The 27,558-nt window shown below is 33.9% G+C and overlaps 3 protein-coding genes across 4 annotated transcripts; all 3 read left to right on the plus strand.

Annotated features, from left to right (window-relative positions):
* Positions 1 to 687: 687 nt before the first annotated feature.
* LOC128214981 (uncharacterized) lies at positions 688 to 2,427 on the plus strand. Of its 2 annotated transcripts, none has more exons than XM_052921704.1 (2): positions 688 to 835; positions 1,170 to 2,427. In XM_052921704.1, the coding sequence occupies exons 1-2, from the start codon at positions 743 to 745 to the stop codon at positions 2,019 to 2,021; spliced, it is 945 nt and encodes a 314-aa protein (XP_052777664.1). In that variant the 5' UTR covers positions 688 to 742; the 3' UTR covers positions 2,022 to 2,427. The 2 variants fall into 2 exon arrangements, with proteins under 2 accessions (XP_052777664.1, XP_052777665.1); XM_052921705.1 differs by having other exon boundaries at positions 688 to 829.
* Positions 2,428 to 4,996: 2,569 nt separating this feature from the next.
* LOC128215079 (uncharacterized) lies at positions 4,997 to 7,108 on the plus strand. The gene is made up of 3 exons (XM_052921805.1): positions 4,997 to 5,134; positions 5,368 to 5,564; positions 5,783 to 7,108. The coding sequence occupies exons 1-3, from the start codon at positions 4,997 to 4,999 to the stop codon at positions 6,834 to 6,836; spliced, it is 1,389 nt and encodes a 462-aa protein (XP_052777765.1). The 3' UTR covers positions 6,837 to 7,108.
* Positions 7,109 to 10,548: 3,440 nt separating this feature from the next.
* Positions 10,549 to 15,355, plus strand: LOC128212772 (uncharacterized). The gene is made up of 2 exons (XM_052918076.1): positions 10,549 to 10,682; positions 14,316 to 15,355. The coding sequence occupies exons 1-2, from the start codon at positions 10,629 to 10,631 to the stop codon at positions 15,168 to 15,170; spliced, it is 909 nt and encodes a 302-aa protein (XP_052774036.1). The 5' UTR covers positions 10,549 to 10,628; the 3' UTR covers positions 15,171 to 15,355.
* The last annotated feature ends 12,203 nt before the right edge of the window (positions 15,356 to 27,558 follow it).

The following is a 27,558-nucleotide window of genomic DNA, read 5'->3' on the forward strand; positions in this document are numbered from 1 at the left end:
ATAAGTGATACTGCATCAAAAAATTTCGGAGCACCTCGGCCTATTTCCATCGAAAACAACCCCGCATGTATATTGACGGTTTACAATGTCAGAAATCTTTTCATTTAACTACGCTCCAAGATCGCATAGTAATTTTAATGTAGCAGTTAAACTGTATAACTTTACTCTTGGGAGTCTGAATTATTTATGCAATAGTACTTCATTGGTAATTAATTTAAACTTAGTAACAAAAAATGCACAATTTATTATTACTAGTATATAAAATTTAACGAACTTCTTCTACTAATGTACCGGCATGCATAGGGGGAAATCGGACCTGATCGGCCATTTTCAAGCGAAAAAAAATGGCCGAGGACATCCGAGATTGTTTTCGATGGAGAATGGCTCAGAAAATGGCCAATGCGTTCCGACTTAAAATCGCTGAACCAATTGCTATCTAGAGGCCCGTTTCCCATTTCCATCTCCCGTAAACTTACGGTCAGAATATATGCGATTAATGGTCTTAAGATTTTTTCCCTAAACACGGGTTTACGCCTGAAATTTGACTAGCTTATGCATTATTTTCTTTATTGAAACATATTTACACGTATGATAACGACCAAACAAAGATAATGAAGTGTAGAGATAAAGTTTATCAATACATTTTCAGAAAATGAAAAAAAAAGATCCAGGGTCTAAATCGTAAGCGGAAAGGCGTATTCACAATTATTTGAGGATAAAAATAAGATAATAACCGCCTAAAATGAGTCTTAGGTTGAAAAAGAGTTGGATAAAAATGACGAAGTCCAGCGCTGCTGATGACACTGGTGAAGATAAAACCCAAGCAAAGGTAAATGTAAGTGACGTATTAAGTTTTATTTTCTTATGATCTTAATTTTCCAAAATTCATGTTAACTTATAGAAAAAAGGCTTCATAATATCATGTTCAAATGTTTCACATTGTCAATATTTTATTATTGAAACTATATTTGTAGGGATTTAACGTATAGAAGTATGCCATTAAAAGTTATACTTTCAGAAATGTTTGACATATTGTCATCTCACGGCTGACATTGTTAATAATATTTTAATAACTGTTATCTCCATATCTGATCGACTTGGTTAGATTATATCTTTCTAAATGTATGGCGTTGAAATATTGTTTTAAGATATGTATGAAATTATTATAGGATATTGAGCGATCTTCTGATGAAGGTTCAGGCTCCGTTGATCAGGCAATTATTTGCAAGGCAGAGGACGAAGTAGCGTGTGAAATTACCGGATGCGTTGTTTTGAATTCCAAAAGCATTGTTGTAGCCGACCGCTGGAACACGTCATTGAAACTATTGAGCACAGACGCTTCCAAGCCCGAAGTTATAAGCTGCTTGAAGCTAGAATGTACCCCGTTTGACTTGACACTGACCCTTGGGGACAAGATCGCAGTAACAGTTCCAGAGGAGAAGAAGATAGTGTTTGCGTCTATTCAGAAGGAAGAGCTTTCTCTTTGTGATGCGCCTGGAAAGGAGAAGAAAGATGGATTATATTTGCATTACAAGTGCTATGGGATAAACTACAGCGAACAAAAGCTATACGTTGTTATACAAAAGGATGATAGCGAAGAAAATTATCAACTTTTGATCTTGAATGTAGCTGATGGCTCCACTTTGAAATCATTTCCCATGCAGCAGTATCGGGGGCTACGGTACTTGGCCATTTGTCATGATAAAATCTATATGACATCTGACTCGGGCACTTTGCGATTTAAGAAGCGGACAGAAGATATAAAGATTGTTGAAAAGAATAGATTTTCGCACGGCATCATCGTAGTCGATGGGGACATCATTGTCTGCAATAAGTCCAGGAACAGTGTTCACACGGTTTCCCGAAGTAAATTCGCTTACTTCGCTGGTAGAAGGGAACTCCTTGAGATTCCGAAGCCCCTGGCACTTTGTTACTGTCCGGACAAAAAGAGACTGTTTGTTTCCCAGTCAAGAGAGAGTGGGGGTAGAGCAAACGTGTTGACTGTTTGTCAGATGAAGTAGACAATGTCAGCCCGTACTAAAAGCATTTGCTGTAAATGACTCCTTGTATAACGATTTTACCAGAGTTACTGCCTAACCTAACTGAATACATGCATTAAATGGCCTTATATAGACCGAGTAACAGCCGATTAAAGTAACCCATTTTTATATTTGAACAACTAATCAACATTATATTCTCCATTCTGGTTTCTGACCACGTGCACGTAGCGTATCTCGTTTGTATATTAAGCCAGACGAATGTGGTTGTACGTGTTATAGTAATAAAGAACAATGTATTTGTATAGACGGTAATGAAACACAGCATTATTTCAACTATAGTTACTTTTTAATAGGCATTTGTTTATTATCTTTCTTTCTCGATTACATCTGTTCGTTTTAATACTCTCATATGTTTATCTTCTTTCTGCTTCACTCTATTCTATATCACAGTACGTGATATGAACATTGTATTTCTATATATTGTGAGCTTTCTCTGTTTATGTTCTGCGTAAAAGGGAACAAAGCATTAATAAAATTTCTATATTCACCCTAGAGCGATTTAATTGTTAACTTACTAAAATAGTCGAATACAATATTTAAAACAAACAAACATATGAGAAGCACTACAGTTATGTACACACATATAGATATGATATGAGCATATTGTAATGACCCTGTCATCATACATAATACAGGGGCAGAAACAGGATGTGACGTCCGAGGGGGCGTAACTTAAAATGTGTGCATGGGGTTTTGGTACTCCCCAAAGACAATTTTAACAGTTTCTAGTCCGAAATGGTACATAATGGATTGTGCGCCGGAAGCGCATCTCCCCCTGAACCCACTAGGGGAATACTCACCTGGACATTTACTTGACATCTTTCTTGGGAACGAATATACAGTACTGATGGGGTTGGGGTTGGGGGTGGGGGTCTCCATGCACCTTACGTATTTACATTAACGTGTTGAGTATATTTAAAGTGTTACGTATCATTGTTTCATTAACATCATAATCCATACTTGTCCCATGATAATCATTTATAGTTTGAGTCTAATCGTGATTACCTAATTATATGTTTATAGATATGCTCTCAAAGAGACTTGTGAAAGTAAGAGGATTTATATTAAAGGGACTACACACCAGATTGGCACTAAAAACATAATTTTCTGTAACAAATCTCAAGAGAATTATTTAATAAAATGTTTTACTCTTTGATATCATAATTGTAAAAAATAGACCGTTAGTAACGGTTTAAGCCATAAAACATCAGTTTCGACCGGAAATGTGACATTATGCGATCTGATCTATTACCAGCAATCATTTATCATTGGTTTGCAGATATAAACGCAAAGATTTGCTCTTTCCAAGTCAAAAAATAAAGAAGTTGTAAAAACGGTATATCTTCGAGAGTGCAGCTTTTAGATGAATAATAAAATATTGCTTTATATGATAATAATTTTCATATCTTATCTAAGAAGTAATTCGTTGAAGTAGTTTCTAAACAAAATAATCCTACCTACACTGTTTTTTTCCAAAATGTTTGAACTGAAAGCTGGATTATATTAATTGAAAAAAGGGAGGTAATAAGACAATAATGGGCCATGATTGTCGTAAAGTTGGGTGGCGTATAAGTCCTTCATGATATAATTCATATTATTATACCTCACTTATATTCTCTATGTTAAATTCCCTATACCCGAGCGGTCAATATTTTTTAATATTGCCCGGTAATGTTGACTGGCAAAGTAATATCACATGCGCAAAAAAGATCCGCGTGCGCTTTAGAATTTTTAATGGCCGCATTAATAATAATAGCTGAAGCCCGCACAATAAATAAAATTGCATAACAAAACCGTTCAAGTTATCGACTACGATATGGAAACAAAAAAAATTGTCAGGACATCAGAGGCAGTGGAAACTGAATTCTTAACCTTTTGCCTCTCATATGGAGGCCGATGGAAATACAATAGTTGAGTCTATAAATATTCCAAAACTACAAAAAGGTCTAAAAATAGGCATTTTTTGGTTTCCCAAGGCTGAGGTGGTAAGCGCTTATTAAAATGTGTTGTTAATCTGGTTACAAACGGTGTTTGCATTATTTCTAGACGTAAATTGCAACAAAATTACAGCTAATAATGTAAACAAACAATAATTACAGAATAAATTGATTAAATTTGAAAGTTGTGTAATGGTAAAAATCTTGAATATGTATAAACATGTAACTGTGTTCGGTATAATAAAATAAAAATTGCATATACTAATAGCAACTTTATTTAACGAAGGTTACATACTAAGTGTACAATTATTACAGACATACTTCTTATTTCCAGCATGGCCTTCACACAAAATGTATTACAAAAACACATATACTAAGTTACATATTAAGCAACATACAAAACATACAATCACACTATTACTATCATCATTTCTTTGACAAACACAACTCAGTCTAATATGATGATTTAAATTACAATAGTTTCATACTGTAAATAATGTAAATACATTCAGTAAAACCACATTCAATCAATATATTTTCAACATTTACATATTTGGTAGTATCCGTTACAAGTTGTTGCAAGAATATCATATACGTACATTAACACAATTCACAATTCATGTAAACAATGAACGTTTTATTATAATGTGAATTAAATAAAGTGTCAAGTTTTTTTTTCGTGTGATAAAATTATTCTGCCAATTGTCCTTTCCGATAACTCGATTATCTTTCCCTGAATACTCTTCAAGTGGGCATGCGCAAAAAGCGGAAATTTACTTCCGGGGACTACACAAACCAGGAAGTAAACAGCAACAAGTGAAAATGGAAAGTAAAGATTCAAAACTAATAAAGAAAACGGGCAGGAAAACCCCTAAGTACTGTTGTATTTGTAAAGGAATTTACAGAGGAAAGGTTATTGATGGGAGAAAAGTGTCATTGCACCGTTTTCCTCAGAACAAACGTTTAAAACGTGTGTGGGTGCAGCGATGTAAAACGGTCATGAGATCGTTCCAGTGGAATGAACACAGACGATTGTGTAGTGAGCATTTTGTTGGCTTCAGAGGACCTTCATTCCAGCATACACTTCCATCTATGTTTCCAACTGAGACTGGTGCTACCAAAACCTTCCAGCCAACGGTATTTTTTATTTCTTATATTAGTTTAAGTTCTTCCTTACATGCACCTCAAAATGAATTATGTTATATCAACGGTGCTTAAAAACAATGTCATTGCACTTATTTGTAAATTTTGTAATTTAAGAAATGATTAAAGAATTGTTTTCAAATACAGCCTGGAAAAATGTGTACCATATAGCCTGGCAGATTTTGTACTAAAACATTTATCTTATACAGTTTCATTTGCAATTTCAGCTCCTTGATGAAGACGTAGGTGATGATGATGATGGTGATACGGTCAATGACGATTTAGACCTAGAACTGTCAAATGATGATAGTATACAGCCACAACTGTCATTTGTATCCCCTTCCGGGCATGCCATTGATACCTCTGTCCACCTGCATGATTACTGCATGGGACCAGTACTACAGCCACAGAATCAGTCCTTTAGGTATTGTTCAATATATATATATATTGCTTCTTGTGCTATGAAATCGATCTGATAAGTTAATTACTTCTGATCATTTTTCTTCATTCTTTAACAAAAATAGGAAAATTTAAGTGTTTGTAAATGTTTAAGGCCAAAAAAACAAACATTTGGTTAGGGTTACCAGACTGTACATGTAAGATGTGGTAAATGGGTACATGATCAATTTGTATATGTTTCAGATGTTGTGACACACAGACTGAGAACAACTGTGCAGTGATGGAAGTACAAACTGAAGAAAGTTTCCTGGGAAAAACAGCAGACTTCAGTTCACAAACAGAACATTCTACTAGAGACTTTGGTGTACAATGTCAGCTACCTATGCTCACATATGATGACGTAAAATACAATGACGATTTGGTCAGTTTTTACACCGGAATCCCTAATCGAGTTGTGTTTGAAGCTTTGTTTGATGAAATCAAGGATGAAGCTGAAGTGCGGACATCAAGGCGGAAACTTAACTATAAAGATTCAGATGGAGGACGGCCAAGAACTCTAAGTGTTCTGGATGAATTTTTCATGGTGCTGATGCGCCTACGTCTAGGTCTGTTATTTGAAGATCTAGGTACTAGGTTTTGCATATCCACTTCACAATGTAGTGACATTGTTGAAAGATGGATCAACTATTTACATGTACAATTATCCTTTCTTGTTCAATGGCCATCTCGTGAGGTAGTGAAAAATAACATGCCTGAACAATTTAAAGAGAAATATTCTAACACTAGAATTATTATCGACTGCACTGAAATTTACAGTGAAACATCCAGTTCTCTTTCTTTGAAAAGTTTAATGTACAGTGATTACAAGTCTCACATGACTCATAAGATTTTGGTGGGTATAAGCCCAAATGGTGTTGTAACTTTTGTTTCTGACTGTTGGGTGGGCTGTACCAGTGACAAGAAACTCACAGAAAAATGTGGACTCTTGGACTTGCTTGAAGAAGGAGACGCCATAATGGTTGATAAGGGTTTCACTATTACAGACCTTACTACTCCAAGAGGCATTCATCTCATTATTCCACCATTTAAACAGAAAGGAAAACAATTCTCTAAACGTGAGGTTCTCCTTACAAAAGATATTGCAAGTTTACGAATACATGTTGAAAGGCAAATGGAGAGAATCAAGAACTTTCGAATATTGCATGGCAATATTCCTATAACACAGTCAAGGAGAATTTCTAAAGTGTTCAAAATATGCACATATTTGACAAATCTATGGCCACCACTTGTTCAATAATAACTCATGTGTCAATGAAAGCGTTTGTATATATCAAGCATTAGATTTAGGGATAAAAACTTGTATACTTCTAACTAGAACAATGAAATTACAATTTTGTTTTAAAATCATTTTTTCGAGCAAGTTATATGATAACATATGAGATTACACATTTGATTCAGGTTTGACAAAAATGGATAAGGAAATATGCTCATGTGAATGGATTTCAAGATTTGATTTGAAACATGTATGCATTAACTGATCAATTTATTGATATAATTTTTTGTTTGTGAAACATCTGCTTTGTATTTTGTGGTTTTATTATTTGTAACATTTCTAAGAATAAAAGTCAAAGATCACTTATTAAGTTTGGCTCTGAAATGAGTTTTTTTTTATTTGCCATGTGTAATTGATCTACCACGTACTTCAAATCATTAGTATTGAATTGCTTAAAGGATTTTTCAGTATGAACCATTTTCATATCAGTTTCATAATTGAACTAAGTGGAAATAAGAATAGGCAAGAGTGCCATAGATCAAACTGAAATGCCCGACAAATGTTAACTTTAAGATACATTAGATTAAAAAAACTAGCCCCATGCTAAATATGTCCCAATGTTTAAAGGGACTGTACACCAGATTGGCACCAATAAAGTTTTTTTCTGTAACAAATCTCAGGACAAATTATTTAATAAAATGTTTTACTCTTCTGATATGATAATGGTAAAGAAATACCAAAATGTAAAAGAAAATTGAGCTATGGATTGAACTAGTGTCACCAAAATAGCTGTCCAGTGTTGTATCCACTTTGCTACGAAGGCTTATCCGAAACCATATGAATGCTTAAGCTAATATACCTTACTTGGTTATATCCCATGATATCATTTTAATGCATGTTTAAAGGCTGGTAGCTTATATTGACATTTAATGTATGTAGGAAGAGAATTCCAAAATTTTCATTGCTTTTTAGGCAGATGTATTTTTATATAGTTTGTTCTAGGTATTACAACAAAAAGATCCTTGTTTTCTGAAGAACGCAAGCTATAGTGCTCATTTTTGGCAAAAGTTAACAATTCTGTGAAGTACGAAGGAGTCAAACATTTCATGCTTTTGAAAACAAGTGATGAAAGATGATAATAGCACCTGTCTTCAAAAGATAGCAACCCAAACTGTTTGAATATGTTTCCACAGTGGCTAGTTCCCGACTTCATTATTAGCTTAATCGCTCTTTTCTGAATATTAGTGATTTTGTGGTATCTGAGGAATGTGTAAGTCCCCAGACACTACAACAGTACTCCATGTTTGACGTGATATATGCATTATAATACAATAATTTCATCTCGTCTGTTAGATAATATGCTATTCTTCTTAGAAGTGCCAATTTTGAATTAAGCTTATTCACTACAGTCTTAACATGTGTATGCCATGACAATGTCTGATCAACATGCACACCGAGGACCTTTTGACATTTCACGTTTTTTACTGACAATCCATCTATTGATAGTTCAAGTTGCAATGCATGTTTTGCCTTATAATTAGTACATAGAATCATACATTTGGTTTTTGATGGATGGATTGACATATTATTTGTCTTACACCAACAGTTCACACGATTAAGACTTTTTTGTAGATCTGATTGGATGCTCAATATACTTGGACCTATTTTGTATAAAGTGGAATCATCTGCATATAAGTCAATACATGAATTGGAAGAAATTAAAGGCATATCATTGATGTTCATTAGAAAAAGTAAGGGACCGAGTATTGATCCTTGAGGGACATCCGACATAGTTTTCATTTTCTCAGAGTTAATGTTGTTCCCTTTCACAAATTGCATCCTGTTAGTCAGATAGGACCTAAATAACTTCATAGACCTTTCTGTGAAGTGATAAAGTAAAAGTTTGAGTATTTCATGGTCAACTACGTTAAATGCTTTTCGGAGATCGAGATATATGGCCCCTACATAATCACCACTGTCTATACCCTTCAACCATGTATCTATAAGATGGGTTAGTGCAGTCTGGCATGAGTGATTTGGACGGATACCCGACTGATTTTTGTGTATAATATCCGATCTCTTAAAAAACATTTGCAACTGAGACGCAATATGTCGTTCAAATATCTTTGATAAAGTATTGAGAATGGATATAGGGCGATAGTTTCCCGGTTCGTACTTATTTCCTGATTTGTGTATCGGAACAACAGAAGCTTCTTTCAATTTGTCAGGAAATATACCGCTTTCTATACTGTTATTGATGATAGAAGCTATTGCAGGTGTTATGTAATCGCCACAATAGCGTAAAATGTTTGGTCCTATTCCATCAGGACCAGTGGACTTTGAAATGTCAAGTTTGTCAATGATGTGCTTTACATCAAGGGCTGTAATATTTTCGACATTAAATTGATGATGTCGCAATTTTTTAATCCAGATATTTCTGCAGAGTAGAAAAATGTTCCTTAGCAAATGGTTTTCTCTTAATTATATTAGATATATTGGTGAAGTGAGAATTTAAGGCTTGCAATATTTCCACTGTACCCTCAATATCTTTTTTCATTTATTATAAGTTTATTTGGAATACTTAATTGGTGTGCTTTGTTGTTTTTTGTGATATCATTCAGGTTTTGCCAAAGAAACTTTGAAGATTTATTATTTTTGATAGCATCGTTATAGAAGGATTTCTTGCTTTTGCGTATCATAGATAAAATTTTGTTTCGTGTTTTTTTGTAATTCTCAAAATCTTTGTGCAAAAAACAATAATCCCTCAAAAAAATTGTTTGTTTTATTTGATCCGAGAACCAAAACGGTTGACTCGCATGTTTAATTCTCTTTTGCTTGATTGTCGTATGGTTAGAAAGAGCAGTATGAATTGTATCATATAAAATGTCCAAAGCAAAGTTTGGATCTGCTATTGAATCGATAAGAATCAGATTCGAGTTAACTAAATCTGCTTTAAAAAGATCTTCATCGAAGCTTTTATAACATCGATATGTTATTGAATCGTGACTTCGCCTCGGGAAACAGTATTTCCCTCATGTTGACAATATGTACTGTCACACTGGAAGCCATGCAATATTTATATACTGTTATATGTAATGAATTGTCATTGAAAATTGAAAATTCAAGTTTACCCATTCATTAAGAATAAGATTATATTAAATATGCAAAACATCCTCCGTAACTTTTCTCTGAGCTTTGATGAATCGTGTCCTAACGGTTCGTAAACCAAGCTGTAAAACCCGTAGCTTACGAGTTTGGGGACAAGTTATCAAATACCTATTATCATTTGTCAAAAGGGTTGTAATAACGATTGCAGAAATACGTTTTGTTTTGTATCTTGATGTTTCTTTTTTCTTTGACCAGTTTATACAATTGTTTATTCTTAAAAGTTGTTTTAAATCAAACATATTTCATAGTTTTATTTATCAATAATAATATTGCCTGGTACATTTTGATCACGTGATCACGTGACCCTCCATGGTAAAACATTGAAACTTATTACAAATTATTTTGTGCAATAGATTAACGCTGCAAAATTACAAGCCCATTACCTAATTTGTGTTTAATGTACACCAGGATAAATGCATAACTTATGGCGTCGGCGATATTTGATAAGGATTTTATCTAAACCCAGATATGTATGATAACGGCCACTCAAATATATTGAACGTGCATAGCTAATGTTTATTAATGCATTTTTAGAAAACGAAAGATAACATTTAGAGCATCTGAAACGTATTGCGTATTAAATAATTATTTTCAAAAAATTAACTAACCCCAACAGTGAGTCTTAGGTTGAGAAAAGGTTGGAATAAAATGTTAAAATTCAGCGCTGCTGAAGACACCAGCGAAGACAAATCTTCAGCAAAGGTGAATATGGAATAATAAGTTTTATTCTATATGATTTTTAAATTTGCAAAATCGATATAAACTAAAAGAACAAAAGATATAAGGCGATATTGGCTTATATTCAAATGTTTCACATTAACATAATATAACAGGGGGTCCAACGTGATTTGTGTTTGACGAATTTTAAGTGAAGAAGATGTGTGAAGCACAATAAAATGGCGGCGTTTGAAGGAATTCGGTGTTTCAAAAAGGTATTTTCACCTAATAAGTAAGTTACATCACCTTTCTCACAATATAAATATGCCTATCCGGAGACCACACGTGTAAGCGTCTCTCGTTTTTTTTTTAACTTTTGATTCTAGAGGCCTTAACAAAAAGGTTATTGAATATATAAGCTGAGCGATTGATTGTTTACAAAGTGAAAATAGAAAATTTGGTGACTTGAAACTGTGTTTTCAGTCCAAGTGTACCATTCTTGTACCTATTTTAGCTATTTGTTATTGAATTTTTGCATTATTTATTTTTTCGACGGCTGATGCACTTACTTGGGGACTATACAGCCGATTTTTTTATGTTTAAACACCTTTTATGTTGGGCGACGAAGTTTTATGCAGTTATTGTGTGAAGCAGAGTCGAAATATGCATGCATCGATAAAAGTGTAATTAAGACACGAGCTGTAACACATGTTAATATTTATAACAAAATCAAATCTGAACGTGTATTTGTTATGCAGATTTTACTTGTATATAGTATTCTAGCAATTCATCTATCTGTACTCGGTAATTAAATTATTACTCGGTATAACAACGTAAGAACTCTTGATGTAACATGGACGTCCCGCAAGACCGTAAATACAATAAATGCAATATTTTTTTTCAGTCCGATATTATCATACCAACGAAAATACGTTTTAAAACAGTTGAAGTCTACTTATCCCCCCACCAACCCCGGCAGTTGTCTGGCAATGGATCTGTGGGCACAACGCTAAATAACAAAATATATGTATAAAATAAAATATGATATAACAATAAAGCACAATGACTTACTTTCACTGAAATGAACAGATATTTATGTTGTCTAACCTTGTCCAAAATAATTTGTTAAGAATATATAAAACTATTCTTATTTATGAAGGATTATAGAAAATTTCTCTTCGTATAAGCCTCAATTTTGAATATGTATTTTTTCTAGATCGTGCTCCCTGCGGACGAAATTACATTTCTTTTATAGTTAAACTAAGTCAACTAAAGGGATATGCAAATCAAACGAATTCATCACACAATAATATATTGAAACATCTACACTTTCATTATTTTAACGCCACCCATATTATACCATGACAAATATTAATACGACGCCGGGAACCCTGCGTCGGCGTGGAATCATTTACGGCAATCGGACTCTTCGTTAACAGTCAAACAACCATTTCACAAGATTTATATGATATTTTAGCAAGATCATATAACATAACATAAACACATAACATATAAAATTAAAACGTTTGAGTTTACTAAAGAAATATTATTTTGTCCGCAGAAAACACGATCTAGAAAAATACTTATTCCATTTTTAAGCTTAAGCTTTTACGAAGAGTAACCTTCAGAAATCAAGCATCACCGTGAATACAATGAATACATAACCGTTCGTTGTGCTATTGCATGTTATGGAGCTTTGTCAAAAATAGTGTAATCAATAAAAAATACTTTGTTTGTTGACGTTTTCATTAACAGCATGGAATCATGTCAGCAAGTGCACGTGACGTACGTTTCTACCATTGAATTAATGTCGTGTTAATTGAAGAGATTCATGAATACTGGCTTATGAACACTGCTACTCTGCATTGACCTAATCCTGAGGATTTCGCTGTTAATTCAGTTAAAACTTAGAAAAACAATAATAATTGAACTATATTTACTCATTAAAGTTTTCCTCTTGTTCCATGTTTCGGTTTGTACAAGTCTGCTTCGTAAATGTATTTTCCAGATATGGTAAGGTTATAACTAAGGGGAATTACTGTTCATTTTTACACTAGATGCAATTAATTATTCCATCTTGACAGGAAGAAGACATTTATATATCCGGGTATATTACCATATAATTTTACTCAACAATTTATTCTAGATCCTGTAAGACTACCTAAACATTGGTACACTTTTTTCAGAGAACATAAGTTATATTGTTATAAGTGGAGTGCTTATTTCCTCAACATCGTCGATGAGTTCAAAGTGGCTGTGGGTCCTCCCACACGAAAAAATTATCTTTGGTCAGTGTAAAATGGTGTATTTTAGAGTATTCAATGTTGCTAAAATAGTACGCAAGTGTATCTGGTGAGTAATTTTGCATATTAAATTCGCGGTACGTTGTTATTGGGTAAAAAGTTTCTTTTATTATTAATATAAATATGTGTTAGAGCTCGTGACATAATTACACTTACGCTTATTCTGATTCTGCTTCACACAAACACTGCATAAAACTTCGTCGCCCAACATAAAAGGTGTTTAAATATAAAGAAAAATCGGCCGTATAGTGCCATTGTAAGTGCACTTGCCGTCGAAAAGATAAAACATGCTAAAAAAAAAAAATAGCTAAAATAGGTACAAGAATGGTACACTTGGACTGAAAACACAGTTTCAAGTCAAGCAATTTTCTATTTTCACTTTGTAAACAATCAATTGCTCAGCTTATACATTCAATAACTTTTTTGTTAAGGCCTCTGGAATCAAAAGTTAAAAAATGAGAGAAGCTTACACGTGTGGTCTCCGGGTAGGCGTATTTATATTGCGAGAAAGGTGATATAACGTTCTTACCAGGTGAAAATACCTTCATGAAACACCGAAATTCCTCCCAACGCCGCCATTGTATTCTGCTTCACACAATTCCCTCACTTAAAATTCGGCAAACACAAAACACGTTGGACACCCTGAATAATGAAGCTATTATTATAGAGCTTTATCGTTGTTGAAAATTTATTACGATACATGTTTGAAATTGTAAACTTAATATTGTCACAGATATAGGACATTTTCAATTGAATCTGCGTACATATTTGCTTAACTCCACAAAACGAGTGACTTAAATAAGTTAGATTTTCAGCTGAAATGTTTGTCGTATTGCCATCACGCAGGAGTCGATGCTAAATAACAAGTTTTAAAGATGCACTCTTACTCCCAAATAGGATTTACTTCAATAAATACTATTGCTTTAATATTTCAAAAAGGATTAGTAAATGTCGAAAACAATGGTTCTTATGAAGGATACCAAGATTAATATGTATGGCATAAGTTTGATATGAAAGAAATGAGCATAAAACACGGTATTTCTACCTTATGAGACTATAGTAGACCACAGTAAATCTTAAAGCATTCACCAATCATTTAATATTTTTTCGCTTTCTGCTATTAAATACACGGTTTCAATCTTGTTATCAGTAAATAATATTTTCCATAAATGCATTCTTTAGTAAGTAGTTCATAGTTTATCAGTTAAAATGATACATGTGTATGCATGTATTGATTTTGAATAAGAGTGTCACTTTAATAAAATCGTTACCTCCATAGCCGATTGGCATCGTTAGATTAAACGATTTATATAGGCTTTCTCAAGGTTTGACGCTACCAAACTATTGTTTTAAAATATGTTTGTCATTATTTTAGGATATTGAGCGTTCATCTGATGACGCTTCACGGTCTGCTGATCACGCAATTATTTGCCAGGCACCAGGCGAAGGTGCGTGTGAAATTACCGGGTGCGTTGTTTTGAATCCCAAAATCATTGTTGTAGCAGACCGCTGGAACATGTCATTGAAAGTATTGAGCACAGACGCTTCCAATCCAGAAGTTATAAGCTGCCTGAAACTGGAATGCAGCCCCTTTGACTTGACCCTGACCCCTGGCAACAAGATCGCAGTAACAGTTCCAGAGGAGAGGAAGATAGTGTTTGCGTCTATTCAGAAGGAAGAGCTTTCCCTTTGTAAAACGCCTGGAAAGGAGAAGAAAGATGGATTCAATTTGCATTACATGTGCTATGGGATAAACTACAGCGAACAAAAGCTATACGTTGTTATACAAAAGGATGATAGCGAAGAAAATTATCAACTTTTGATCTTGAAGGTAGCTGATGGCTCCACTTTGAAATCACTTCCCATGCAGCAGTATCGGGGGCTACGGTACTTGGCCATTTGTCATGATAAAATCTATATGACATCTGACTCAGGCACTTTGCGATTTAAGAAGCGGACAGAGGATATAAAGATTGTTGAAAAGGATAGGTTTTCGTACGGCATCATCGAAGTCGATGGGGACATCATTGTCTGCAATAAGTCCAGGAACAGTATTCACACGGTTTCCCGAAGCAGCAAATTGGCTTACTTCTCTGGTAGAAGGGAGCTCCTGGCGATTCCGAAGCCCCTTGCACTTTGTTACTGTCCGGACACAAAGAGACTGTTTGTTTCTCAGTCAAGAGAGTGCGGCGGTCGAGCAAACGTGTTGACTGTTCGTCAGATGAAATAGACAATGTCAATCCGTACTAAATGCATATGTTGTAAATGACTTTTTGTATGACGATCTTACCAGAGACGGTAATGAAAAACAGCATTGTTTCAACTATAGTTGCTTTTTAATCGGCATATGCTAACAATCTTTCTTTCTCGATTACATCTTTTTGTTTTACTACTCTCATTTTTTTACTACTTCACTCTATTCTATATCACAGTACGTTTTATGAACATTGTATTTCTATGTATTGTGAGCTTTAAGTTCTGTGTAAAAGGGAACATAGCATTTGTAAATTGTCTTTATTTCAACCCTAGAGCGATTTAAATGTTTACTTATTAAAACAGTCGAATAACATATTTAAAACAAACAAACATATGGGAAACACTACATATATGTACTCACATATAGATATAATTTGAGCATATTGTAATGACCCTGTTATCATACATAATACAGGGGCAGAAACAGGATGTGACGTTCGAGGGGGCGTAACTTAAAATGTGTGCATGGGGTTTTGGTACTCCCCAAAGACAATTTTAACAGTTTCTAGTCCGAAATGGTACATTTCAAGTAAATTTGGGCGATTGAAGGAGGGTCGTGGGCCGGAAGCGCATCTCCCCTGAATCCACTAGTAGGATAACCACCTGCATTTTGAACTAGATCTCCAGTTTCTATATCCTGGATGAAGAAATTTGACAGGACATCCCATTCATTCACTTCCCCGTCGATGACCTCTTCAATCTTATCAGTAAAAAAACTGATCAATATCATCCTGTTCTGAGCTCTTATAATCTTTATCAAGGCATATCTGTTTCTCACTCGGTGATGGGTCATCATTTGCTTGGGAATTCCCCCGTTTTAAGGAGGTGACCTCTCTTTTTAAGCATTTTATGCTTTCCGTCATCGTTTCCATACATCTTGATAATTGGTTCCATTCGGGAAACGCTGTTGATGAGGATGACGCGTTATTCCCTATTTTGTCAGCCTATCAAAAAGGCTCTCTTGAGGCGCATATGCGCTGTTACTTCCACCCTGGCTATCTGCCAAATCCGCCTGAAAGGCAATATTTCTCTGTGTACCTTTCTTTCTAAATATATATACGAATTTCTAGGACGTGGTATCTGTCCGATTTGTCTTTTTTTTGTAGAGTATCATTTGTATTCTTAATTTCGTGGGATCCGATCCATCGAATCATTAAATAAAATACAACAAATTTGACGTGGTATCCGTCATATACTTAAGTGTAATACATATACTCGATCAAGACGTGGGATCCGTCGTTAAATTCCATAAAATACACATAATCCCGACGTGGTATCCATCGTATAATGTGATAAAATACATGTTATCCCGACGTGGTATCCGTCTGATAATCTTATAAAATACATGTTATCCCGACGTGGTATCCGCCGGATAAATCAATAATATATATGTAACTCCGACGTGGTATCCGTCCGATAATTTGATAAAATACATGTAATCACGACGTGGTATCCGTCGGATAATTTGACAATACACATGCCATTCTGACGTGGTATCCGCCGTATATTTAAGATAAAGAACATCTTTTATTTTCCAATTCCACCAATATAATTTTTCATTCGACGTAAAATTCGTCGTATATGAACACATTTGAAACGTGGTGTCCATTTCAAATACATTTGATACAACTGTGTAATCGTGTCGTTAATTTTTCGTCTTGAAAAAGAATGCAATATACCTTCTCTATACGTTCAGTAACTTTTTCAATTATTGATTTTCCTCAAATCAACAACTAAACTATTATTAACTAATTGAATCCTCGGGCATTGCATATTAATATACCCGCCATATATGTATTATTAATTGCATACCCCTGATTCTGCATTTATGCTTGCTCTATCATAAATAATATCCGCTATTTTCACTAAATTATTAGTTTCGAAGAATTGCTGTGAGCAAATTTCGCTGACCGTTCTCGGTGCACTGTAGCCTCGTAATAACCACCTTTGTGTGCTGATATTTTTAGCTGCGTCGGTTATCTGTGGAGCTCAGAAGGGATTTTATGTGTTGGATGAAATAATCATTAACAGTTTGAGTCACATCGTTGACGTCGCGTGGAGGCGCGACGTCAGTTTGGGATAGGTCTCAATATTGTACCATGGAGGATCACGACGTCAAAATGGACCACCCAAATTATTATTGTTAAATAAAACTATAAAAAATGCTTTTTAAAAAAAAAAACTTTACAAACAAACAATTGTATAAACTGATAAAAGAAAAGGGAAACATCAAGATACAAAAAAATGTATGTCTTATAACGTTATTACAAACCTTTCGGCACTTTAAATGGGTATTTAATAACTCGTCCCCAAAATCGTATTATTTTTAATAAATTGGTAAACTTCAAAAGTCAAGGACAAATCATTACATAATATATATAGTATATATGTATAGTTGACCAATTTATTAAAAATCAGATTTGATTGGATGACGGGTTATCGTGTGAGCCTAAGTAATTGTTGGGTTACGTACAGTTCCTACAATTTATCATTGATACTGTTATAATATTATAACATAACATAACATAAAGTTTATTCTGATGTAAGCATGTACAGCTTATTATCAATTAAACATTTTTTTTCAAACATACCTGTATGTAAATGGTATACAGTCAAACAATAACATAGATAATGATACAAACACAGAAAACAAAATAATAAGTTAATTGACATGAGAGTGTATAATACAAAATGTAACATATCACACAGGAAAGTGGATTGCAGAGTTTCTTACTTTATTTGCCTTTATCAAATAAGTTGCTATTTTGTTAAGGAAGTGTTTTTTCGTTGTATTCAGCATGTATACAAATTTGAACATATTCGGTCTTCTCCGATAATACAAAGGAATATATTTTTCACGAATTTCCCTATATGTTGGACAAATAAGAACGAATGAAATTCGTCTTCTATGTCATTATTTCCACAAATAATTGTTTTTTGTTGTCGCCTGTTTTCTGTGCCTGTTTAGTATTCTTCAGGTATGGACCCCCTTGAGGCCACTAGTGCTACACCGAGGGTTGCAGTTACAGCAACATCAGGGACACCTTCCACTAGATCCGCCAAGCGTCCTCGGGCAGCTATTGGGTCAGACTCCTCTGTTGACGGAGAACTCTCCTACCTGGATCTTGACACGGGAAGGGTACTATCAACCAGGAACAAGAATCATGTAGGGCATGTTATGTTACCAACCGAAGCCTATGATGCTATGATGAGAAAACTCAATATCCTGGAGAATCGCCTTGCTAAGCTCGACAAACTTGATAAACTTTCCAACATAGAAATACAAATGGCAGCACTATCTGTGAAAGTGATTGATATTGATGACCGCTTGAATACCTCCGAATACAACACTGCTGAACTTACCCAATCTGTCTCATTCCTTAGTGATAAATATGACCAAGTGATCCAAAACAGCAACACTGACTCTGCCAGAATATCTATTTGTGAAAAAGAACTGCATTGCATTAATACAAACAATGATGAACTTCGCCGAACATTACCTGACATGAACCAGCTAAATAAATCTCTAAAAGAAGACCTGATTGACCTTAAATGCAGAAGTATGCGTGACAACCTCATATTCATAACTATTCCTGAAAAAGTACAAAACACTGGTGGACGAACTTTTGAAAATACAGAACATGAACTAAACTGCTTCCTCTCTGATAAAATTACAGATAAGAAACATACAGTTTGAACCTGTACACAGGCTGCCCCCCCCCCCCCCCCCAAAAAAAAAAAGAGGACAAAAAGGCCCTAGACCTATTATCGCCAAGTTTAGTCTCTTCAAATAACGTGAATTAGTACGGAAGTCATCATATAAGCTTAAGGGCACCAATTATGGTATTAGGGAGCAGTTCCCAGAAGAAGTTGAGGAGAAGAGGAGACAGCCCTACCCAGTTATACGCCAGATAAAGAGGAACAACCAGAAGGCTACGCTCGTCGAAGACAAACTCTTCGTCAATGGAGCACCAGTCCCACCTGATTAGCTGCCCCTTCCAGAGACCTCCCGACAGGAACCACTCAGCACTCGACTGTAGAACTGCCATGGTGGAGACCCATCACACCGACAAAATTTATCATTTTCTTGTTTAAATGTTTGTGGGCTTAAGCCAAAACTAGATATACCTGATTTTTGTAGTTTTTTTTATCAAAACTTGATATTTTTGCATGTACTGAGACAAAACTTGATGACTACGATAAAGTTAGGCCACAACAAATTGATCATTTGTTCTACGGATTTTGCCCAAAAAAAGTAGGAGCGAGCGAGCGAAAAAAAAAATTAAAATACTTTTTTTTAAATTTAAGGCAATTCAGAGGCGAGCGCAAGGCGAAAAATAAAATAAAAATTAAAAAGTTTATTTCTTACTAAATTTATCATGCAATATGTCAAGAAATGCTTTTTAATTGCAAACATAGGTTCTTAGTTTAAATATAAATGAAAAGGTTTTGATTGTATCACATGAAAATCTGTCTCAATATATAACAAATGGCAATAAGATCCAGTGCTTTACTATTACTTAAGACACTGCCGATTAAATTGCGGGACAACACAATTGAAGCAGTATTAAACAAATCTGCAAATTTGGCACCGGTCATTATATTAGAGCAGGTGGTGGAATAAAGATGTTTCCCTTTCAAGACCTCGCCTTTACCACGAACCAATGGTTTATAGGTCTGTGCCTTGAAAAAAAAATCATGACACCCTCCATAGCTTCAATGCCCGTAAGAAACAGGCCACTTTAATAACAGGCCACTTTACTACAAATCGATCAAAGAAAACAAGTGGATAAGAACAAAGAATTGAGAAAATTAAAACAGTCATTTTACTTATAAAAGGTTTTATTTTCTGATTTTACTGATGTTATTTTTATACTGTACATGTATGTGTAATGCACTAGTCAATTGTAACCACGACCCCCAAGGTCCGGGGAATAGCGGGGACTTTGACTGTCGGTCCAGCCAACCCCGGGTAAAACCAACGGCACTGCGGGGGAAGGTGAAAACACGGCCCATTTCACCGGCTATCTCCGGTATACCCCCAGTCCTGGGGGGGGGGGGGGGGGGGCATGGTTACAATTGAATGGTGCATAAATACAGACTGTTTCTGAAACATTTACAAGTCCTTTTATTTTTATCAATTACGATTATAAAACTGAGAAATGCATTTTAGAATTTAAAAAATAACTCACGAAAACATGTTCATTTGTTGTAAGTCGAGTGTCCGTGTATTTTAATATAAGCTTTGCACTCAAAATCTGATTTAGTTATTATTTAACACTAAATTTTGAGTACAAGACAATGAATTACTTAAAACACACATTAATAATTATTGCCTTCGACGCTGTGAAACTGTTGTTGTTTACTGAAGACTATAATCCATTGACTATGACACTGATTTTCAAATTTTACATTAACGAAAACTGAAAGTATCCTGCAAATTAATACCGGAAATAGATAACAACGGTGTGTCCTGCAAAATGTTCCCGACAAAAAAAGACTGTCAACAAATATCGGCTGTTTTGCGGTTACCCGGAGCTGATTTTGTACTGACACGAGGGAAGTTTGCTCGCGGAGAATGTAAAGCATGGAAATACCTTCAAAAAAAGGCGAAGTCGACGTTGCAGGTTCAAATTTTAAGTAAAAAACCTTCAGAAAATAGAGGAAATTCAGAAGTAAAAAAAATACATAATATGCGCGGCCAAATAGTAAATGCGGGCGCAAAAAAAGAGGTTTTTTTATTATTTTTTCGTTTTTCGAATTTTAGGTGCGGCAAATCCGACGAACAAATGATCAATTTGTTGTGGCCTTAAAGTAGAAAACTATACATTTGTACCAAAAAATAGAATGCAAAAAGTTACCAAAAAATCTGGAGGAATAGGAGTTTTTATTAAAGATGATATTTTACCTCATTTCAAAACTATAGAAAACAACTGTGAATACATTTAATGGTTTAAAATTGCTAACACTCTGGTTAATACTGATAAAGATGTTTACTTTGGAATAACTTATGTCCCTACAGACAATTCCAAATATTTTTCCAGAGAAATCTATGAAGCCTTTTACCAAGAAATTGATATACATAGCACATCGCATACAATGTGATTTTATTAGGGGATTTTAATTCAAGAACCGGCTCACTGTCTGATATAACAATTGTTGACAACTTTATTTTTGAGCAAGTTGATATCAATCCAAATGAAGTATTTGACGAAAACATTGCACAGTTGTTAACCTCTTCTAATATGGCTTATAGAGTTCTGTAAAAGCAACGATCTTTTAATAATGAATGGAAGAGCATTTTCTGATAAAAATGTTGGTAGTTTTACTTGTTAGAATGCTTCTGTGGTAGATTATATTATTGCCTCTAAAGAATGTCCTAAACTGTTTAGTCACTTTGAAGTCACTGGCAAAATGACAAGTGTGAAGAATTTGTAACAAACCTAGATATGCAGAAAATAAACGATATTATAAATGTTCATGATAGTAGCAATACTATATTTGATAAGGTAATATTAAATGAGGTTGTTTCAAAAATAGGAGATGTACTTACATCGTCTGCAAAAATACTTTTGGCACTTGCGACAAAGATACTAAGAAGCCGATAAAGAAATATCCAAAGAAAAAGTGGTTTGATTACAACTGTAATAATGCCCGTAAAGAATTTCACAATAGTAAACAAAATTATATTTCTTGCAAATCGGATATAAATAAACATCGTATGATAAATGCTAGTAAATCATATAAGAAAACTATTAAAACTTCTGTTGTAAATTATAAACGTAAATTCAAGAAAGAACTTAGAAACATGCAGAGTAAATCTCCAAAATATATTTTTTTTTAATTTCTTTAAAAATTTGAACGCTACAAATAGCGATAATGTTGAAGAACCTATTGCAGACTTCCCAGATGTTGATGTATTACATAGTTTAGATAACAACATTACCAAATCAGAAGTTACAAAGGCTATTGATAAGTTGAAAAATGATAAAGCCTGTGGTCTAGATCAAATAGCAAATGAATACATTAAATCAACGCGTCATATTTGTATTGATGTCTATGTTAAATTGTTCTATGGTGTGCTGCAAACTGGTATTCTACCTGAAGCTGGGCTTGTTGGTGTTATACTACCGATCTATAAAAATAAAGGAGACATGATGTCTCCGGAAAACTACAAACCATTACAATCTTAAGCTGCCTTGGTAAACTATTTACTGCAGTATTAAATGCTAGGCTTACATCTTTCATTGAAGAAAATGAGTTGTTGTTAAAAAATCAAGCTGGCTTTCAAAAAAAACATAGCACTATTGACAATATATTAATTTTGCATTTATTGTCAGAATATTGCAAGCATATGAAAACCAAACTATTATGTGCATTTATTGACTTTAGAAAGGCGTTCGATTCTGTATGGAGAGCGGGCCTCTGGGCAAAACTAGTTAAATATAATATAAATGGGAAATTGTTCAATGTCATAAAAAATATGTATAATAACATTAAATCATGTTTACTGTTGAATAATAACACAACAGAATATTTTCAATGTTGCAGCGGTGTCAGACAAAGCGAAAATTTATCTCCTATACTGTTTTCTTTGTTTTTAAATGAATTAGAGCATTATATGCTTAGTAAAAGCAACTCATGTATTGATATAACTGATGTTGACCTTGATATATACTTGAAAATAGTAGTATTATTGATACAGTACTGTTTGCTAAATCAGAAAATGAGCTAATTTCTTTAATGAATAATTTTGCTGATTACTGCGATAATTGAAAGCTTGATATTACTGTTGAAAAGACAAAAGTTTTAGTATTTGGTGACAGACCAAGACGCAATAGAAATATCTTTGTTAATAACAAACAATTTGAAGTTGTAGATGCTTTCAAATATCTTGGAGTAACTTTTTCAAAAAATAGAAGGCTAACAAACTGTAAAAAACATGTTGTGGAGCAGGCTAGAAAAGCTTTATTTTGCCTTTATGTGAAGATTAGAAATCTATGGCTACCATTAGATTGCCAAATTAAGTTAATTTTGACAATACAGTTGCACCTATTTTACTCTATGCTTGTGAAGTTTGGGGCTACGGTGACCTTAATTAAATAGAAAAGGGGCACACTGATTTTATGAAGCATATTTTGAATGTTAAAAAGCACCCCTCATATAATGTTATATGATGATCTTGGCCGATACCCTTTAAGTATTTTGATTAAAAAACGCATAGTAGGATTTTGGTATAAACTGACCCATAACCATTACAATATGTCATCCATTTTGTATAAATTTCTATTGAAAGATTTTACTGATCATGAACATTATTATAGATGGTTGAGTAATGTCAAAGCTATTCTTGATGAATGTGGTTTGAGCTATATATGGCAGAACCAAGATTATACTGCTTCAAAGCAATCTTTGTTAAATCCAGTCGAAGCTTGTTTAAAAGACCAGTTCAAACAAGCCTGGAATAGTGATGTCTTTAACTCCTCCAAATGTACCAATAACAGAATTTATAAAATTGAATTGGAACTTGAAAAATGTTATCTTAATGTAAATGAGAACATTGTCCAATCTCTAATTAATTTTAGACTTTGTAATAATCATTTACCATTTGAAAAAAAAGATGGCTCGGCATAGACAGAAATGATAGAAAATGTCAATTATGTACTATAAATGAAATTGGTGATGAATTCCACTACCTTTTACTGTGCCTATATTTTGATAATGATAGGAAAAGATACTTACATTATGTAAACATGCATAAAACTAATATATTTACTTTCAAAAATGTTATGTGTGAAAATGATCTTTTGAAGCTGAATAACCTGAGCAAATTTGTCACAATTATATGTCAAGCTTTTAAACCCTTAACCAACATTACTTTATTTCTCTAATTTTAGCATCCACTGTCCTTATAAATAGTTCTAACTGTTTATGTACTCAAACTTTTGTTTGAACCTACTTAGTACTACATTACTAACCATACAGCCTGGTTAATATATTTTATTGTTCTTTTACATGTGTATATACAACATTTTGTATTATTCATGTTGATGACCTCAAAACACATATTTGTATTATGTGATGAGAGTAAATAAATGAGTCTCTAAATGTCCACACATCACTAAATCCAGTCAATTGTAACATCTCCTTAACATTTCTCACCCAATTATTTTTGCCTTGATCACATCTACGTTTCAACGTGTTATACATAGTGTAAAGTATATGGTTAGATGTGTAACAATTCATAAGTTTAAACCAATATTTTACAATTCTGACTTTCCTGATAACAAATAAAGGGAAACGTCCCGTTTCACCGTATAAAGCTAGGTTATTTGTGGTCATTTTTACATTAAGTGTCCTCTTTAGGAATTTACGATGCAGTCTCTCTAGGCTATCGGTGGGAAATCCCCACAATTCTGAACAATAATTAAGGATCGAGGAAACATAAGAATCAAATAAATCAAATGTGATATTTATTGGTAAATATAGGTCGATTGTCATATTCCGAAGTGACATAATTGATTTCAATGCTCTACTTGCAATATTATCGACACCTTTACGAAAGGACCCCAGAGCTCATAACAAACCCTAAGTAATTGTAATTGTCCACTACTTCTATGTTTTCACCGAAATACGTAAATATATCGCTTCGTCGTAACTGAGCCTTGCGGAAAACCATTAATTTGGTTTTGTTGATATTAACTTTAAGCTTCCATTGTTCATCGTACCCATGTAACATGTCAATGTGACTTTGTAATCCTTTGGCCGTTTCGCTAAATAAAACACAGTCGTCGGCAAACATTATCAAGAATATTGACAGCTGGTCTAGCGTTAATCCTGAGTTCATATTCTCGTGTAACATTGTCTCAATGTCATTCAAGAATAGGTTAAACAATATCGGCGAAGTGATCTCCCCTTGAAATAAGCCGATGCCATTCTCAAACAAGTCTGATAGCCTGTTCGTATGTTTAACACATGACCTAACATCATTATACATTGACCTGAGAATTTTTAGCATCTTTCCATCTATCCCTTCTTTAATTAGTTTAAACTATAGTCCACTTCTGTAGAACCGGTCAAAACACTTTAATAGAATAGTCGACGTAAGCAGCGTAGACCCTTTTCTTTTTATCTAGATACATTTGGACGAGATTATGCAATACGAAGATCGCATAGTAGTGCTATGGTAAGCTTTAAATCCAAATTATGCGTCCGTTAGCTATATTATAACAGTATCAATGATAAATTATAGGAACTGTACGAAACCCAACAATTACTTAGGCTCACACGATAACCCATCATCAAATCGCAGGAAATTAATTCGGAATTACTTGGCCATTTTTATCTTTGAACTTTGAACTTTTATTAAAAAAACTTATGGCCTATTACAGGCATACAGAGTTAACAAACAAAATGCAATAATAAAATGGAATGACGAACAATGGATACACATAACATTAAAAGAATGACATGGAAATTACTCTCTACAGCACTACAACAAGATATATGTACAATGAACAATGACATGGAAATTACTCTCTACAGCACTTCAACAAGATATATGTACAATGAACAATGACATGGAAATTACTCTCTACAACACTACAACAAGATATATGTACAATGAACAATGACATGGAAATTACTCTCTACAACACTACAACAAGATATATGTACAATGAACAATGACATGGAAATTATTCTCTACAACACTACAACAAGATATATGTACAATGAACAATGACAAAATAGTTTGCATGAGAAAAAAAAGAAAAAAAAAGTAAGGTGGAGTTGGAACTAACTAAAATTTATCTTTTAAATTTGAACAAAATAAAGTTTATGAATTTATCTTATCTAATTAAAGTAGAGGTGTCAGTGCTACACATTAACTTCTGGAACTTTAGTGTATTTGGATACTGATGGTAATATTTATCAATAATATTTTTCCTATCTGCATAACAAAGAACATCTCAAAAGATAATGAAACTCATCACCAAGGTCATTTATATCACATAATGTACACTTTCGTAAAGTCCTATCAACATTCATATAACGACCACTCACAACAGGAATACAATTGTTCAAACATCTAAATTTACATATCATATAAGCAAGATTCCATGAAACATGTGTAAGATAGTTTTCCAACTTAAAATCTGTTTTGAATAATCTATAGCTCATACATAATGAAAAGGTGTTAATGTCACTTGACCAATTTTGCTTATACTGATCTTGCAAAGTCAATTTTACTTTACTTTTAAACAAATTTACACTTATAACCGATTGAGAGAGCCAATACTCAGACAAACCCAGATTATTTAATACACTTTCCACTTTAACAATCCACGGGCAACTGTAGACATTATTGATATGCAAATTATACATAAGTTTATATAGGACAGCACAATATTTATCTGTTTTTCCAGGGACGAACAAACTCCAAATGTTGAGCATTTTTCTCTCAATCTTAAGATTAATAGGGTAAACACCAAGTTCACCAAGAACCATAACAAGTTGGAGTTGATTGATTTAATTAAGGTATCATTTTATAGACTTTGAGTTTCGATTTTTTTAAAATCGATAAATTAATGTAGTCATGTAAATCTTGAGTATAGAAGCTTTTAATTTAATAATTATTGTTTGGGTTTGTTTGTGTGTGTGTTTTTAATGTGATAGTTGGGGAATACAATTTATTTTTTATAACACTCTATATGTTTTAATTAATACAATGAAAATGAGTTTTGATCTTTAAAAAGCCGATAAATTAATGTAGGCATTTCGTACCCTAGCCATTTCTACCCTCCAAGTTTTGAAAGTGTGATTATATGACCCATGGCGATTTAGAGATGATACTCTTATTGTAATACAAAAACAGCAACACAGAGATCTCTATCCGATAATCATTCCTTCAATAGGCAATACATAGCGTGTCATTTGATACCGATATTTGTCATCTGATAATATCCCGGTATCACTGGAAAGTGATAACGGGTACCGGGTTTAAGCAACACCCTTCTTTCGGTTTGAGTTTTCCTTTGAGGTCAGTGGGCCATAGGACAAGGTCGTTGTGACTGTTAGCTGAAAATACACAGTTTCCTATCAATAATTGCTTAGGCATAGAGACCTCGAATATGACCAGCGCTCTAACTATTTTGACTCCAGTTGGGCTTAGATCAAGGGTGACCTTGAGCTGAAAATCCGATTTCGTTCAATAACTGAAGAATGCTTGTATCCAGGTTCCTCAAACTTGGTATGCTAGTAAACTGCATCTGCTTCCTTTAAGTCATCTTTCAACACCATATGCGACGTCTTTAATGCTTTGCATCAAAAGTAGTCTTGTTAAATGTTACTAGCAGTAACAC

Source organism: Mya arenaria, chromosome 13 (assembly GCF_026914265.1).
Source record: "Mya arenaria isolate MELC-2E11 chromosome 13, ASM2691426v1".
In the NCBI taxonomy this organism is placed as follows: Eukaryota; Metazoa; Mollusca; class Bivalvia; order Myida; family Myidae; genus Mya; species Mya arenaria.